General features: G+C 42.0%; 1 protein-coding gene across 2 annotated transcripts; it reads left to right on the forward strand.

Annotated features, from left to right (window-relative positions):
- Nucleotides 1-1741: 1741 nt before the first annotated feature.
- nfx1 (nuclear transcription factor, X-box binding 1) lies at nucleotides 1742-17705 on the forward strand. 2 transcript variants are annotated; one of them, XM_085172208.1, is made up of 23 exons: nucleotides 1742-2008; nucleotides 2845-3690; nucleotides 4307-4468; nucleotides 4915-4992; nucleotides 5179-5284; nucleotides 5976-6047; nucleotides 6143-6282; nucleotides 6373-6472; nucleotides 6563-6780; nucleotides 7241-7338; nucleotides 7440-7470; nucleotides 7549-7631; nucleotides 9002-9110; nucleotides 9245-9364; nucleotides 9606-9685; nucleotides 9774-10004; nucleotides 10485-10558; nucleotides 10942-11043; nucleotides 11333-11470; nucleotides 11587-11653; nucleotides 17003-17148; nucleotides 17255-17359; nucleotides 17534-17705. In XM_085172208.1, the coding sequence occupies exons 1-23, from the start codon at nucleotides 1990-1992 to the stop codon at nucleotides 17607-17609; spliced, it is 3201 nt and encodes a 1066-aa protein (XP_085028334.1). In that variant the 5' UTR covers nucleotides 1742-1989; the 3' UTR covers nucleotides 17610-17705. The 2 variants fall into 2 exon arrangements, 1 of the variants encoding a protein (XP_085028334.1); XR_014876005.1 differs by lacking the exons at nucleotides 11333-11470; nucleotides 11587-11653; nucleotides 17003-17148; nucleotides 17255-17359; nucleotides 17534-17705 and having other exon boundaries at nucleotides 9774-10056.
- The last annotated feature ends 688 nt before the right edge of the window (nucleotides 17706-18393 follow it).

Here is an 18393-nt window from a genome sequence, read left to right on the forward strand (position 1 = left end):
AATGGAAAAGACTATATATAAAAGGCGGTAAGCTTAAAATGTCTAAACATTTATCATCCATTTTTGTTCAGATTGTTGTCAGTAGAGCTGACGATAGCTTGATTTTTCTATCGTGAATTTTCAGTGTACTAATATAAAACATATCATAGCGGCTAGTAAGCATTTATAAGGGGAAAATGTGTTCGTGTCACATGATTTTTATACTTTTATTTTGAAATTACATTCCACAATATCCGTTTTTATGTTCATAAACTGAATGTTTTACAAATATCTCTCCCGCCCACCTCGCCTGGTTGACGAGGACGGGGGGCTGCTGTACGCATGCGTGATCTGGACTTAGTAACTGCAGAATGGTCCGTCGGTGTAGCTGTAGGCCTGAAAGGGAAAAGAACACACGAGTAATTTTTATTTTATGGGATGTTTTTATTCTTGGGTAATATTTTGAAGACTAGAAACCCATCTAAGCACTGTAGGTTCACTTAGCTGCCATCAAAGGTGGAAAAATCGCCAGTTGACTTGATGTCCTTTGGGTTTCCAGTACAGTATTTTCCAGTTTAATTTTAGGATTTGCTCAGTAGCAGCTTTTTAAGTTCACTTACAATTTAGTACCAGCAAATATGCCATTGCATTATTGCCCTAATGCTAGTATTGCTCTGTGGTCCTTGTTCTCGGTTTTTCTTGTAGTTTAGCTTGTTAACTGTCACCTGGGGAAAATGACTAGTGTTACAATTGTTTTTTCAGGGAAATGTGTGTCAGTTTGAAGGTCACCTGTTTGAATATAAAGGTAGGATTAATGTAATAGAGCCTGGTGGACATTTTGCTATTATTTTTATCTGCATAATGTTTGAGGCAATGACACTGATTCCCAGCCATCCCGGGATGACTAAATAGGCCCACTAGGTACAGGTCCACGGGGCCATGATCGGGGGGTTCTGGTCCAGAGGACTGCACTGGTTACAAAACACATCTGCAAATTAGTCCTCTATCACTTCTCAGGTCATAATGAAAAGGGCAAAGTATAGTCTATTAACTCCATCTAGTTTTTAGTTACTAATATTGACTTTCACTTCCTTTTTAAAACTGCATAAATCTACTCCATGAAAGTACCTCTGTATGCAGCACAGGGCATATTAAAGCATAAGCAGAAGTACAGATTACATTGATATTGTTTTTTCCCCAAAGTTTCAATCGGGAAAGCCCTCCTTAGTCTCTGGTATACAAACCCAAACACGAAGCGCCACCTTGTGGGCATGATTTTGAGTTGATATATATATATATATATATATATACATATATAATTTAAAATGAAAGCAAATTTTTATAGTCAGAGATCAAAAGGAAAGAACACACAGTGTTCATATGTGCATAATGGGAATAATCTATATATTGACTCGAACATTTATATACAATAACTTCCATTTGCAGCCACAAAGGTGGGTGTACTTAGCTTTTGCCCCACTGTTTCTTCATTTTGGCTTTTTGTGTAACTGTGACACGATGTGTTGTGTGTAGTATGTCATGTCTTGGTGTTCATCTGAGGTTATACTAAAAAGTGTTATTTTCATATTATGTCATAATGTGTAAAGCCTTAGAAATGAAAGACTTCATTTCTTATGTATTTTTCTCACGACTGTCTTATTTTTTACTTTGGAGTAATCCCTCCGTTTATTTCTTGGTGTGTGCTCCATGCAGTAGTAATATCAACTTTGAAAACGTTTTATTTTGGTTTTATTTTTTTAAGCGCTGACCGGAAGTTCCGTTTGTGACATCTGCGGTAAACGTTAGCTAACTAGCTAGCTCATAATAATAAGGTGCGAGGCAGGCAAGGGAAGATTACTGTCGCTTTTAAGGGGTTTCGGATCATTTTTAAGAACCAGAAGACAGGAAACAGGGTGGATACGGTCGAGGAGGGCGTGGACACGCGTGTCATTTCTCTTAAAGCTGCCCTTTACGTGCTGCGGGACAAGCAACAAGCAGTGCTCAGACTGAATGGCCGAGGGCTTCTCAGGTAACTAATGTGCAGTTTTAATAACAGTGACTCACAGGAACCTGAAGCAGCCTAAACCGACTCTTAAATCACTCTGAAGTACTGACTTTAGCAGCTTCGCTAACAGTTACACACTCTCTTGCTAGTTGTGTTAGCTGGACAACCTTAAGCAGCCTAAACATAAACTTTTAGCTTACGCAGTTTTCTGTTCACTTGCTCTGGGTTGCTAATGTTAGCTTAGCATCTCTGAGTGATCGTGCAGTTCGTGGATGAGGTAACGACACGTGACAGCCGGGGAACTTTGAAAGGCAACAGCACGCCAGATGATGGTACATGTTGCTATCCATAAAATCGAGAGCTGTCATGCTAATTTCAGACTCCATAGTTTCATTTCTTGTACATATACTGACTTTAAGGTTTTAAATTGCACATAAGAACAGATCGTCCCCATATAGTTAAGGCATAGAGTCTGGGTTTACTCTACTCAACAGAACTCTTGCTTTTGGCCATTTGACACACCGAAATGTATTTTAGGGTTTCGTAAACAAAACGGTATCGCAAACCACAAAAAGTGGTCATGATAATTTTACACCAGCGGGTGCAAACATTTTTCCATATGCAGGAAAAAAAATCTGTCTATAACATTATTTGCTCATGGCAAAATATTATTGCACTCTTTATTTGTCCTATGCAATTTAAAATGTCATCTCATAAGTAAATAGATCACAACGATCCCCGAAATTCTTGCAAAATGACAATAAATGATGTTGTCCTGCCTAGTTTAAAGTTTTAAGTGTTTTTGCTCCTCTAAATATATTTGATGTTGCTCATAACTTGGTTCTGTTTTCTTGTTGCAGACCCACCTGACCTCAATCCAGATCTGACGCAACATCAAACGTCACATCAGCACAAACCCAGAAGAGGCCGACCTAGACACAGCAATGACAGACACCTCAGTAACAACAGTAATGAGACCTGTCATCAGTATGGACCCTTTAATCAGGGCACTAATCCCCCTTTTAGCCATAGATCAAATTATGAAGATCATCATCGTCCTCCTTACCAAGGAGGAGATGAAGGCAGAAGGCGAGGCAGAGGAAGAGGATGGAGAGAAGGGAACAGAGGAGGTTCTGTGCCATGGCGGCAAAGACCTGGAGGTGATCCATACGGTGGCAGCAACAGATACATGAGTGGCGTCCATGCTTTTGCACATCCCATGGGTGGTGCTGATGGACCCAACTGGCGGCGAGGAAGTGCAAACAGGGATACGGAACAAACTAATGAGGACCAGGATGCCCAGGCTAAAAAACCAAGGAAGTTTAGTCAGGAGCAGCGAAAGGGAGAACATAATGGCAGTTGGAAGGAGAACAACACCACAGTGGAGGATCAGAGGAAGAGAGAAGACTCAGAGTCCCAACATGACAATAATCAGAGGAAACACACTGACCCAAAGCGACGGCAAGGACCAATCAAACCACCCAAACAACCATCGCAAGAGGAGCCAGGCTCAGAGAAGGGAGCCAGTGGCCAAGATGACTCTGATCAGGGGCAAGCATCTCAGGATTCTGCAGGCAAAGGTGGAAGAGGCTCAGGAGGGAATGCTCCCCTTCAGGCCAGAGGTGGGAGAAGAGCAAACTATCAAAACTACAAACCTGGTCAGAGGAGCTGGAACAAGATGCCAAAGAGCAAAGAGACGCAGACAGGTTTGACTCTTACTTCTGTAAAATGTTGTCTGGCGATCAAATTCTCCAACTTATTTTACATTTCTATCAACGTTTTACATTTTTATATTGTTACAGTTTTGTCTGACACAAAATGTTTAATCAGAATTTATTGATTTATTTTTTTTAGGAAACCTGGTTTCCTAACAAACTAACATAAGTTAGTTCAAATTTCGTATTTTGTAAAAATCGTATTTTGCTGTTAAGTATTTCATATTCACTATATTTGCAGAAAACGTTCCTTTTTGGTTGTTTTTGGAGGATTTTTTTGTCCCTTTTTAGTAGCTATAGTTCAGTTAGTTTTAATATTGGGCCTGAAACCAATGTTTAATGTTATGTTTTATTGATTATTTTGTCTGTAAAAAGGCCAGAAAATAATTAAAAATGCAAATCAAGCTCAAAAAAAGTCCAAGCCCATGTTTTATAGTGCTTACTTAGTGTAAAAATCTTAGGATGTTTGGTTGGAAGCAACCTGAATTATTGATGAGTCTGTCAGTGAACTAAAGGACATACGAGCAGAAAGTTTTGGATAAAGCTCTGTGGGTGGAAACGAAGTATTTGTTGCCATCTTCTGAACCTCTGATCTCTTCCTCTGCAGGGTGTCTGATTGAACAGCTGTCGGAGGAGAAATACGAGTGCATGGTGTGCTGTGACGTGATCCGGGTCATGGCGCCGGTGTGGAGCTGTCAGAGCTGCTTCCACGTCTTCCACCTCAACTGCATCAAGAAATGGGCTCGATCGCCAGCCTCACAGGCAGACGGTGCGGCGTGTGAACACGGTGTTTACTCCGTGTGTGAGCATTTTAGTGTAGTCTGTGTACTCCGCATAACGAGCTCCTAACAGTGGCTGGTACTCGGTGTTCAGGGATGGTCACTGTGACGGTAACTCGTGCAGTGAAATTCCTGCTGCTTCTGCAGTGCATTGTGTTACATTGAAAACGGAGGGGCCAAGTGGATTTCTGTTATTGTTCCCATTATGAATCTGCGCTATACAACACAACACGTCACCTTCTGTCCTTCATCATAGGAAAAAAATATAGAAAAAATGTTTTAAGCTACATTTAAGGCTAAGTGATATTAATCTTTGGTGCCACAGATGATTGTACTGGGAAAGCACATCCTTCCCAGAGGGTGAACCTTTCATTCAGCATTATGCAGAAAGAAAAAATGGATGCATGTATGTTAAAGTTCAGCTTTTTTGTAACAGATTCAGCTGAAGGTTGGCGCTGTCCAGCCTGCCAGAACGTTTCAATGAAACACCCGACCTCCTACACCTGCTTCTGTGGTGAGTATTTGTTTAATTCAAGCATAGATATACATCACTGCTGAGAGATGGTGATGAACTTGCTCTCAGGTTAGACGATTTAATGAAATTGTTATCATATCCCACTGACTCCTTCCCAAAGCTTCGTTACGTTAAGTTTGCCACAGAGAGTGATGGGAAGAGTTGTTCTGTTTGTTTCATTGGCAGGTAAAGTGACAAACCCTGAGTGGCAGCGTACTGAGATTCCCCACAGCTGCGGTGACATGTGTGGGAAGAAGAGAAGTGGAGTGGACTGCAACCACCCCTGCAATATGTGAGCCTTAAAAACACAAGAAAGCTGCTTCTAGCTTCAAATTACGTTATTACAAGACGGTAGGGCTTCAGAAGTTCATCGATAACTTTTAAGAATGCATTTCTTTGTGAGGTTTGCTGTGAAACTGTTTTTATTTGATGCAATTTTTAGGTCTACTTGATGGTACACTGTGGGAACATAAGCGGTTATATTTTAAGAGACAGATTGCATGTATGGGAGATATTTTATTTAAAGTTCACCCCAAACACTCCCTCTATCTCTAAAAATACTCTTACTCGCCCCACAGACTCGTGAAGCCTTTGACAGACTGTAGTTTCTAACCGAGCTTGTTATTTCATTGCCAATAAATGTATTTTATCTGCATTTGGGGTTGCGGTCCTTGGTAGCAGATGTAAAATAAAATTGAATTCAATTGCAGACAGATTTTATAGATGACTTCAGTGGCTTCATAAACTAGTAACTCTCACTTTGCAGCCATGTTGTTAATGCTTGTGGACATTTATTTTATATATATATCTAAATTAATGGGGACTGAGCCATATTTTAAATATGATTCATTACTTGGACTTATTAATGTATTACAAGGCTGGTAAGAATCCTGTCTTACCAGGTTTGGTTAGAGTAACTCGCACACCTGCTGTTCACATTTATACTTCAAACCCGTACGTTAATATGTTCTTTGTCTCCTCAGCTTATGCCACCCTGGACCTTGTCCTCAGTGTCCTGCCTTTGCAACGAAATCCTGCATCTGCGGGAAGACGAGGTACTCGACCTCTGATCACATGTGAATCTGTCTTTTTATCCTTTTGGATTTTACTTTAAATATTTCTTAATCCTAATTAAATTATGTCTCTCAAGTCAACCAGTGCGCTGCGGTCAGGCCACTGTGCTCCAATGTGACAAAGTGTGTGGTGCTGTACTCAACTGTGCTGAACACACCTGTGTGCAGGTGTGCCACAGTGGGACCTGTCAGCCATGCCAGCTGCAAGTTCAGCAGGGTGAGTCTCACTTTGGTGCAGATGAATAGCTGAATTTAGCTTATGGAACATTTTAAATGTAATGAACTCTTTTGCTGTTTTTATGGGCAGTTTGCTTTTGTGGCGTGACCGCACGGGAAGCCCCGTGTGGCACAGATAAAGCAGGATTTGATGGTTCGGGACATTTCTCCTGTGGAAAAATATGTGGGAAGTAAGTCCGACTGTTCAGCGCTAATTCTGCCCATCTAAAGCTTTTATTTTGCTCCTGTCACAGCCGCGTGTATTTAACTGCTCTTTTCAGGATGCTAAACTGTGAAGCCCACCGGTGTCAGCAGGCATGCCATCGCGGCCCGTGCAAGCCGTGCCCGCGCTCACCAAGCCTGGTGAATACGTGTCCCTGCAGTCAGACGCCGCTGACAAAACTCCTGGAGCTGGGCTACTCTGAGCGACGGAGCTGCTCCGATCCCATCCCCTCCTGCGGGAAGACCTGCAACAAACCCCTGGTCTGCGGCTCAAGTGGTGAGAAGAAGTGCTGTTCTGTCATGTCAAAATACTTATAGCATCAGTTAGAATTAGGAAATGATTCGAGCCTCATAAAGATTGCAAAAACAGGATCTGAAAATGTGTGACAATATGTGCTGTGGCAGGAGAAAACAGGTTCTTTTCTGTCATCTGTTTTAAAGTAATATTGATAAAATGGCGATGAAGCTTTTAAAATCCAGAAGAAAGCCAGAGGAAGTTCAATGAGAAAACGGCAAACATCATGTCACTAAAGCTGAATGAATTCCTTGATCTTTCCCCTGTAAAACATCTTGTTTTTTCTTTTTATTCTCAATCTTCAACTGGCTTTTGTTTTTAAAAGAATGCAACTGCTTTCTTCTCTGTGGCCTGTTGTGGTTGTGCAAACAGGATGTACATCATGTTAGGCCTGTTTTGTTCTTGCAGCCTGACGTGAGATAATGAACTTGTGTTATTTCAGACATCATCCATCTGTGCGAGAAGCTGTGCCACGAGGGCAGCTGTGGGCCCTGCTCTCTGACCTCAACTATCAGGTGCAGATGTGGCTCCAAGACTAAGGTTTGCAGAAATATCAGCAGCTGTTTTTTCTCAGTCCCATATTTTTTTTTTTTTTTTTTGAAGACACTGAAGATTTGAAAGATTTCTCCTTTACTTTCCAGGAGGTCCCATGTGAGAAAATCCAAAAAGAAGGTGAGGTTTTAATAAATATGAGTATAGCCCACCCTGAGCTGCCGTCCTGTGTTTAAATCCTGACTTTTGTCTCTCCAGAGGAGCTCGTCTTCACTTGCGAGAAGCGCTGCAACAAGAAGCGCTCCTGTGGCCGACACAAGTGTGGGGAGCTTTGTTGTGTGGTGAGTGTTCATTGAATCTGGGTCAGTGTTTTTGACTTTATGCTCTCTGTTCTCACACACATATACATTTTTTTTCTCTTTCCCTGACTGGTTCTGACCCCAACATTTTTGTCTCACCCGAACCAACTAACCATTGTTATTGTCCAGAAGAAAGTGTGTGTTAAACATAATAGCTGTTATCTCAATGAAATGCAACCATGTGACACACATGGTTGGTTTAAGTGAGATGGTCAGTGAATCTTGTCCTAAGTCAGTGCCGCACCCATTCAGCTCTCCTTACATCACTAACAGAGGTGTGTATGTGACACAGAATCATTGTAAACCAGCAGGATTATGTGACAGGTGCAGCAGGGGTGTTACAGATATGTTAGTCTGACTTTGTGCCATCTGTAGAAACAAGGTTTGTCTCAGCGGTGGGCAAACCATACCACCAGAAGGGTTTTAAATAGCTCTAGACCCAAAGAGACCTGCATGGAGCATATTTTGCTTTAAAGTGAGTACTTACTTAACCAACCTATTTGTAATGTTTGGTCTGTTCAACTTAATGGTTTCTCTTATCTTCTATATTGTTATTGCTGTGTTGCCTTAATTAAGTATAAATTAGCCAATCAACATTATTAGTAATTGTAATGTTTTTTGTTTTGTTTTTTTTAACCACATGTGAACAGCGGTGTGGCCCCACTTATATCTTAAGTGGGCTGGACCAGTGAAACCTCCTTTTTGAAACTTTAACGACAAATTTAATCCCTGAGATATTTTTAATATCAGAAAAAGAAGCCCAATTTCAAAACTGCAAATGGTGCCAAGCGGGCCATGTTTTAATCTTAGGCAGGCAGATTCTGACTCCTGGGTCCTAATCTTTGACACTCGTGCCCTAGGGAGTCATTAAATGCTTATTACTTTCACACGGACTGCAATCGTCAGCTGATAGCAGCCAGTCTGTATTTGATTTATGCATAATTTAGCTTCTTGTTAACAATTCTTAATTAGATTGAGGGTCTGGCAAAGGGAAAGCCGGCAGGACACGTCTAAAAACATCTCGACACACTCGCTGCCTTCATACAGTCACGGCAAGGAATGACTTGCAGTGTAATTGTCGAACAACATCCAGCTGACAGACGAGCAGTGAGGAGAAACAGCCAGAACAAACAGTAATAAAGGAAATGGGTGGACATTAGTAAGAAGGAAAGAATAGTGAGGATATGTTACTGGGTTGGGATATGACTGAATTTGAAAGCTGACTTGCTTTGTAGCTCTTAATGACTTTGCATCATGCGGAGGTTTGAATTTCAGCTTGCAGCAGCCTTCTGATAAGAGTGTTTTTTGAAGCACGTGAGGTGATGTTAATGTTTTTGTCCGTGTGTTTTCAGAGCGTGGAGCACAAGTGCTCCATGATCTGCGGCTACAAGCTCAACTGTGGCCTCCACCGCTGCCAGGAACCTTGTCACCGTGGAAACTGTGAACCCTGCTGGCAGTCCAGTGAGTATCGAGTTCATGAGCCAAGTCTCTGAAGTACCACACATTTATTCTGTGTCACTAATTTGAAGCTTTAGCTGTATTTTGTTTGGCGTTAAGATGCCACGAGTGTGTCACGAGTCCCACTGGGTTTTTAGGTTTTGATGAGCTGACGTGTCACTGCGGGTCCACTGTGCTGTATCCACCCATCCCCTGTGGAACGAAGCCACCCGAGTGCAAAAACGTGTGCACGAGAAGACACGAGTGTGACCACCCAGGTTGGATTTAGCTGTAGCTCCTTACATCAGAGTTATTGTAGTTTGTGTACCTCCCAGTTAGATTTGAAAATGTTCAGTTTTAGTTCAGTTTTCTTTAGTTTCACTGACTCAGTCTCAGTAAACAAGGCCATCAAAGACTCATTCGTATGTTTTAGATAGTTTTAGTTTAGATAACCTCGGTTCACACAGCAGCTGTATCGAATAACTGTTAATATGCTCCTGACATTTGCCTCTGATTTAGTGTTTCACAACTGCCACAGTGAGGAGAAATGTCCTCCCTGCACTTACCTCACGCAGAAATGGTGCATGGGAAAGCACGAGGTAATGTTCCCTAAGCCCACTGATGGCACGACTTGTTTCCTGTTTTTGTTCTTGCAACTGAAGCGACACCCTTTTCTCTGACTCACAGCAACGCAGCAACATCCCGTGTCATCTCCAAGACATTTCTTGTGGCCTGACGTGTAATAAAACGCTGCCCTGCGAGACGCACCGCTGCAAACGCATCTGTCACCGGGGAGAGTGCCTGCCAGAAGGCGGCTGCCAGCAGCCCTGCACGCTGCCTCGTCCAGACTGCGGCCACCCGTGCGCTGCTCCCTGTCATAAAGGCAGCAGCTGCCCACGCACCACCTGCACTGCCAAGGTACAGAGCAGTGCCACTGAGAACAGCTGGACTTCCAGTGGCTCAAAAACAGGTTACAGAGTTTGTACAGATGTTCTCTTTCACATCAGGGCTTGGGTGTTTCAGCACATTTTCCCACCATCAAAAGTTCCTCCTCTCTTTAATAACTTATTTCCCTCATGCAAATGTTTAGTGAATAAATTCAGTGTCACATCTGTTCAATAGTCCAGCTGTGAACCCGCTGTTTTTGCATGAAGGCTGAGGACATGTGGCGCGGTGCTGTGTAACTGTCATAAATGGTTAACTTGGAACAAATAATAACACATCAGTGGCAGGTTTCAGACTCCAGAGGGAGGCCATTCACAGCTGCACGCATTCTTCGTGTGAACTGACCTGACCTTTTTTAATTTGTGTATTTGTGCTCTTACAGAAACACTTCTTCTCCAGGGTGGAGTGCATGTGTCGGCAGTCGTGAAATCTAATCCTTTGTGTCGTTCGCAGGTTGCGGTACAGTGTGAGTGCGGTCGTAGAAAGGAAACCGTGGCCTGTGCAGAAGCAGCCAATTCATACCAGAGGTCAGCTCTCAGTGTGTTCAGCTTTTTTGTGTGTTTTATTCTAGACCTCGTTTGGCATTTCTCTTTTTGGCGACATATATATTCTGTTATAGCTGTGAAAAAAACCCTCAGTCTTCAGGCTCCTGTAAAAGCTCAGATTCAAGGAGTTCAGTGTTTTTGAGGAGCAGCCAATCAGAAGAAAGCTGGCTTAAAGTCAGAGGAGTGTTAAAGAGCTCGTTTCAGACAGTGGATGAGCTGAAGGACACCACCATGGCCCAGTTTAATAATAAGTAAAGATTATATTAGACTGTGAATCGTGCAAAGCTACTAATGTAGCATCTAGGAATAGAATTAGAATTTGAAACGAGCAACATTTATCCGATATTTTTGGTTTTGTTGTGCAGGTATGCTGCCATTGCCATGGCCAGTAAGCTTTCGGACATGCAGCTCGGTGACTCCATGGATATCGGCCCGCTGATCTCTAAGAAAGAGCTGAAACAGACGAGGTAGAGTGGTGCAGGGAATTAAGGATTTAAAGCTCGACCCAGAGGTGTCAAACTCAAGATGTGAAACATTTGCTGAACAGGATGTTCGAGCTTAATTATTTCAAGATTATTTGAACAACAGGCGAGTGCTTATGTGTGATGGCCAAGATGCAGCTCTTGTTTGAAAGTAATTATGTAAATAATTTCCTGGAGAGGGCCAGATTTTGTTCTTCAATCCATTCAGAGGATTACTTTGAACTGCAGCTGAGGTGTGAAAAGCAGTCATCCTAGAAATGTGATGCTTTCTCAGGCTCGAGTGCGATCAAGAGTGCGCTACTTTGGAGAGGAACAGGCGCTTGGCGGAGGCGTTGCAGATCGACTCGTCTTCTGACCCCTTCAACGTTCGCTCCACCTCTGCGTACAGCGACAGCCTCAAAGAGGACGCCAGGTCTGATATCTGCTTTGCTCCATGGTGACGGTTATGTGACGCCATGTTTGGGTTAATCTTCAAACTCAGAGGGACTGCTGCACTGAAACTGCAACTCTGCTCTGCTTGCGTTTCAGAAAAGACCTGAAGTTTGTCACAGAGGTGGAAGAGGAGATCAAGAATCTTGTAGAGCTTGCTAATAAGGTACGATCTCTATTTGAGTCTCCTTTTCCTGTTTAGGGGTGAGGTGTTATTTAAGAGCTCTAATGTGATGTAATGCTCCATCTGGTGGAGAATCTGGGAGACTACTGTAGTCCCAAGTTTTTTAGTTGTGAAGCAGTTTACTGAGTCACTCGCATTAGTCAGTATATTTGCATTCAAGTCAGTGCAGCATTTGTACATAATTACCCCATAAAACATTTTGTTTTAAACTGAACTTTAACTGTAAGTTTTTAAATTTTTGAAACTTTAATGATCATTAATATAACATGTATATCATGTTCTTTCTAGTTAATTAATGTAATTTTCTCCGTTTAGCCACGATTTCTTTATATTTTTGTTGTTTACTGCTAAGGGATATAATTAGTAAAACAGCTGGGCTTTAAGCTTAATGTGAGAAATACCTTATTAATCCCAAACTTGGGTAAAAAGCTGTTAGAGCAGCCAAAACATTAAACAGCCTCTAGCTTAAGTAAAGTGGAGTACGCAAATAAAATAAAATGGCATGATGTAACAAAATACCTCAATAATGTACAAACTACAGAGACGATAGGAGATAAATTTAAGAAAAGGGAAAAGATAATATGTAATTTAAAAATATAAGTTTTAATTTGATAAGGTAAAATGTATAAAATAGAGTAAAACACTGTATAATGCATATAGAGCACTTAATAAGCAAACCTTTAATGAAGGTTAAACATAAAAACATAATAATAAAAGAAATCAATAAATGGATTAAGTACAATAAGTCTAAAAATAATATATGATGATTTAAAATACACATGTAAACATGGGGTGACCGTGGCTCAGGGGGTTGGGAAGCGTATCTGTAAGCGGAAGGTCGCCGGTTCGATCGGGCTCTCTGTCCTGGTCGTTGTGTCCTTGGGCAAGACACTTTACCCTACCTGTTGGCCAGCTGTAGACATGAATGCGAGAGAGTGAATGAATGAATAGTGGCATTGTAAAGCGCTTTGGGTGCCTTGAAAAGCGCTATATAAATCCAATCCATTATTAAAATGCAAGAAAAGGTCAAAATTAGGAAGAATCTCAATAAAATTCAGTGATATGCTATATAAAAAGTTTCATAAAATACAGTAGGGGGCTTAGTATTAAAAACTTAAAAGAAAATGAAGGTTTAAAAGTAAAACTATTAAAATACAATAATATGTTATGTTTAAAGTGGCTCTGTTGAGCACACGAGCTCAGTATTGTTGCTTGCCATTTGAAGCGGAAAGTCTGGATTTTTATGGAATTGCTCCTCAAGTCGGATTTCTAACTCGGGAAGTTGGAGAACCCACACCAACCCCGACTTCACAATCCAAGATGGCAGCAGTGTGTAAATATCAGTAAATGTGTAAAACCTAGGAGGCAGTAGTAGCTAATCTGTACTATCACAGTGTTCGTGTATTTGTGACTTGCTAAATAAGCTGAGCACTGAGCGCGCTCCATCCAGAGCTGCAGCCGGTGTTTAAACGGCTTTATCACGAGTGATGGATGGATGGCTCTGGTTTGTTAAGGAGCAAAACAAAAAAGTTTTCTTATATTTATTACAAATGATTGATTATTACTTTTACAGCTTATTTAGCTTCATTATTTTGTGGCCCAGTTGTTGTATTTTCAGCTCTTTTGTCACAGTTTCCAAGCTCAAATAAGTGAGTAGGTGACTTCTCGGGCAGGTGGAAATGTCTCCACGTATTTATTTATTTCTTCCAGTCCTCTGTGATTCACTGAGGCTCTCTGAGAGGCCGACATTACTGCTTTGATTTCTTTTCCAAATGTAAGGACTTGTTTATTACTTAGCTGAGCCTCCTTTTGGAACGACGGGTCATGAATGAAACCTTTTTTTGCCCGGGAGTCAGCTTAGTGAAATGTTTTATCTTATTTTCTCAAGGCATGCTGCGCTGACTTCATTGATTTCTTTTTTTTTTTTTTTTTTTTTTTTTGGGCTCTTTCTTCCCTAAAAAAACGAGTTATTAAATCTACTTCTCTGCTTAAATTTCTTAAAATCCCCTCCAACAGCCCTCTGGCAAAGAAAGCGATTCAGTTTTGTACCAGCTGTTGTTCTCTTTTACTCTGGAAAGTCAGGTCAAATGTGCCTACTGACCCGTCTATAGAAAATAGGCCACGCGTGCACTACTAGCTCAAAAGTACATGGACGCTTCAACTCGTATGTATAGACATTAATCTGCTGCTGTAACAGCCTCCACTCTTCTCCCTAAACCTTTCACATGGTTTTTTGGGACCTGCCTGCAGGGATTTGCTCCCATTCAGCCACAGAAACATCAGATAGGGCGGCACAGATCTTGACAGACATAAACTGGATCACGGGCCAGTTCACCCCAAAGGTTTCGGATCTAAGCCCCCCACCAAATTTAAAACAAAACAAACACATTTCTTTATGGACGTGACTTTTGGGCGCAGGTGAAACGGTCACGTAGAACCAGGAAAAGGCTGAAGGATCCCAAACAGTGAGGACAAGGCTGAAAGTATTTATGAAAGTGATAGATTTGTATCACTTCATACCAGAGGTCAGCTCACAAAACGTGATTTGTACTCACAAATCGTGATCGTGATTTGTAGTTTAAAGTTATATTAAAACAAAATAACAAGTTTGGTGTCCTAAAATCAATCAGCAAATAAAATAAAAAGAGTGCTTGCTAAAAAAAAAAAAACCAATAACAATGAGATAATACTTGAAAAAGTGATTTTAAAAAAAGCAAAACAAGTATTTGTATTTTGTTTTATTTATTTATTTATGTATTTATTTATTTATACAAAAACAGACATTAAAAGTTGGCATTGTTTTTAAGATGCATTATATCAACACAAATATAAAAAACAAAAATAAAACAAAACGGCATCTACAGTAAAATGGAAACATTGAAGGATGATGATGACAGTAATAAGACCCATTCCAATGATCAGATGTGTTTTTATTCCCGGTGGTGTATTTCAAATTTGTGGACCTTTCATTTTAAAAGAGGACCAACCAAATGTTGTTTTACATTTGGTAACATACAAGCTCATTAAATGCTCCCCTTGTGGTTGGAGCTTTACCTGCTAGAGTGACTGAATTGGGGCCATTTAAAAGCCAAGAAAACATGAAAAATCCAAGCGCAGGATGTTTCGCAGCTGGACAGATGTGTTAATGATGTGTACCCTGTTACTGGACAGGCTCCACTGCCTGTCCAGTAAGCGGTGCAGAGAGTAGTCGGGTTATCGATGATAGATGACGGTTTTTTCAGCGACATCCTCGCCACCTCGGCTTCAACAGCTTGCAGCCAATCACAGAGCCAGCCTTCCCGATCAGTTTATTCAGTCTGCTCGTGTCATCAGCAGACCACAGCAAAGTGGCAAAGCAAGTCCCCACAATCGTTATGAAATGGAGCCTGTTAATCCCCTTCTTGTGTACAGCCTGTGCAGGAAATGTCCTTAACTAAACACAACCAGCCCGAGGAGACTGTGGTGCATGTGAACATCATGTTTATTGAGACTAGTGTGTCTGTGGGACTGTGAGTCAGCTGCCTTCACTGTGTCTGGACTCTTATACATGAAGCACTTGCATTTTGCTCCTGAAACACAGACTCCCTGCTTATTAATTCTCAGTTTTGTACATGTAGTACACTGAAACATGCAGGCATCTCTCTGTTCATAAATGCATACTTTCATAGCAGCGTTTGGTATGCACTATAGATGAAAATATTGGGGGAATTTTCCACAGTTGTTAAAACACAAATTGAGCCGACCTGCTGAGCCTGAGAGAGCCTGCTCCAAAAGCACCGTCACCCCTGGATTTCGAAGAAGAGTGTGGAGCATTTAAAAGACCCTGATCACATGATCAGACCAGGCTATTATAGACTGTTATTATAAGGTCACAGCGGGTCCATTATGTAGCTAGTCGTGTAGGGCTTTATATGCAATTAATAAAATCGCATGATTAGAGAGGCCGACTGTTGTGGTAAGGTCTCAGCAGGTCATCAGCTGGCACTGAGGTTAGAACAGGCAGGAAATGGAGGGTGGAGAAAAGCGGTGGAGGTGGTGGAAACGCACTTGAGACAAAAGGCACTGGGGGTCACCGTGGTGATGGGTACACAAGGTCTGGGCTGGTTCCCAAAGAGCCAGGTCTGCTCAGAAAGGTCCAATGCAACAGAGCCATGAAAAAAAGTCCAAGCAGGTGTGGAGGTGGAGAACGTGAGCAGTGGTGGAGCTCTGATAGCAAGGAGCATGGACAAGATGGGAGGAGACCCTCCAGCGCAAGATCACCTGAGCACACTTCCTGTCCAACTTGGCTCTGGACAAGTTTCCATCTTCTCTGCAGCTGCCCAAAGGCTCTGACAGACAGCCGCTATCTGTGGCATTACGACCAGGTGCTGAAGGCGGTGGCTAAACGTTTTAGCTTCAGCCATCAGCACCAGCAAACACCATCATGTTTTAAAGAAGACTATATCCTTTGTGAAACCTGCTGTTTTCCTGTTTCTTTATTCTTTGCCGCTTAACTACTCACACTCGCTCTCTGTTTTCTCGGCACTCTTCACATAAAGCCGTCTTCAGCAGACAGTTCCGCTTCTTCACCTGTTTTCAACACGTGATTTCCACTACACGGCATTTTCCCAGGAAATGTAACTTTTTCTAGTCTCACAATAAATGTTTGATTTTTGCAGTGTTTCCTAAATGAATGAAAGAAGCTTCGAAATGTGAGATTTTAAAAATTCAAATGCTGCTCAGAAATAATACCAAGGTTGTTAGCAGGAGATATATTTCTTTAATTAACAGGGATAGCGCCTGTTAATGGACATCAGAAACTATAAGATGTGAACGGGCCAGACTGAAGCAAAACTCCCAGCCCAGGTCAGATCAGACTTTACAGTGAACAAATATGAACAGGAACACAACAAAAACATCACACAGAAGTGAGTTATAAGTGGTCACAGACCTGCTCTTTACTGCTATTGGTAATAATGACGATGAGGGGTCGGTATAAGGACTAACATACACAGACATACCACTAAAAATAAACCCCAAAACTAAATTAAGCACCAGATTAGACTTTTCTTTGTTTGCCTCGTTTCTGTCTTGTGACACTTAAAACAAAGCAGTGTTATTTAAGGCCTGAAGAAGAGATAAGAAATCAAAACAACAATCAAAGAAAGTCGGGTAAAATAAAAAAAAAATCTGTATTTGTGATTCTTCCCTGTCATCTTGTGACTGCAGACTTGAGCTGCGACCTTTTAGAGGTGCCCGACATCACCACGAATGCGATTTTGTAGCTGAAATGCAACTAAACATGCGAAAAGCGAGCATGACCGTAGCCTTATGAAGCATCCATTTCTGCAGGGAAAGCAGTCGAAGAGGAGCCACTGTTTCCCGCCGATGAACCGAGAGCATCGGAAGATCATCCACGAGCTGGCCGAGGTCTACGGCGTGGAGAGCGTGAGCTACGATAACGAGCCCAAACGCAACGTGGTCATCACGGCTCACAAGTGAGAGCGCGACTAAATATACGAGCGCCGTTATCAATGATGAGAAATACGCTAATCGTGAAGTCGAGGATGTGCCTGTGTATCTTGTTTTGTTTTTCTCGCCCAGGGGGAAGTCGGCCTGCCCGAACTCAACCCTGACTTCACTGATAGAGCGAGAGACAGCTGCACGGGCTCCTCCTCCCATCGCTCATATCAAACAGCACAGCAGCAAGTAAGTATTCATCTGTGGTTAGAGAGACGCTTCTATACGACTCCAAAAATGTCCTTAAACAACACTCGGAGACAGACTGACTGTCTTACTTTCATGCTGCTGTTTGTTAGTGTCTTTCTCTGCCTGCTCGTGATTCTTCTTTTTGTGTTTTCTCATCAATTAATCTCCTGCCAGGTCTGCCGGTGGAAGCACCTGGTCGAAGATGGTTAAAGAAGAGCCCGCGATCGATTATTTTGACGTCCAGGACTGAAAGTAAAAACAAATCTTCTGCCAAAAAGGCCAAAACTCGTTTCATTTGCATTCATCTGAGACCAATAATCATAATTTCTCTGGCTTCTTGTTGATAGATTAAAAAAAAAAAATGTGTTTGGAAATATTTCAAAGCTGCAATGGTCTCTGGGGAACTCTCGCTCTTGTTATATGTGGGGGGATAAATTGAGCCCTTGAATTTTGACATTAAAGTCCATGATGACTTTCCCTGTTTGAAAAGCTCCTGCGTGTTTTCTTTGCCTCCCTGGTATGCGTTTTAATAAAAAGCGAATTCTTCCCTATTTAATGGGTGCAGATGTTGATATGAAATTTAATACAGCGGCTCCAGAATATCTCCGATGTCCACATTAGGTGCTCTATTGCTTACTCAGGGTTAAGTCTGTATGGCAGGGATGTGTTGTTCTTTCTGCAAGGCTTCAGGAGGGCGGGTGGGTAAGAGTCAGAGGGCTGCATTGCATAAAGAAAGCTTTGCTCCAAACACAACTATGACCCAGATGTGGCGCTGCACTTTGTGAAAACTCTTCCTGGGTAAAACGTGAAGGCACTCTGAGGTCGAGCTGAAGCAGCAGGACGTGTGTCGGCCCAGATGAGAGCGTAGATCCTGTTCTCCAGCTAATGGACTGTTTCACCCACTCCTGCGGTCTGTGAGGTTAGGATGCTGAGTCAAGCAGACTCCAGCACTGAGTGGGCACTACAGGATGGACAGCTACTCGCACACTCTGTGTTTGCCGACTTAAAGGTTTTCATTGATTAAGGCCTCTCCT

Source organism: Neolamprologus multifasciatus, chromosome 9 (assembly GCF_963576455.1).
Source record: "Neolamprologus multifasciatus chromosome 9, fNeoMul1.2, whole genome shotgun sequence".
NCBI lineage: Eukaryota > Metazoa > Chordata > Actinopteri > Cichliformes > Cichlidae > Neolamprologus > Neolamprologus multifasciatus.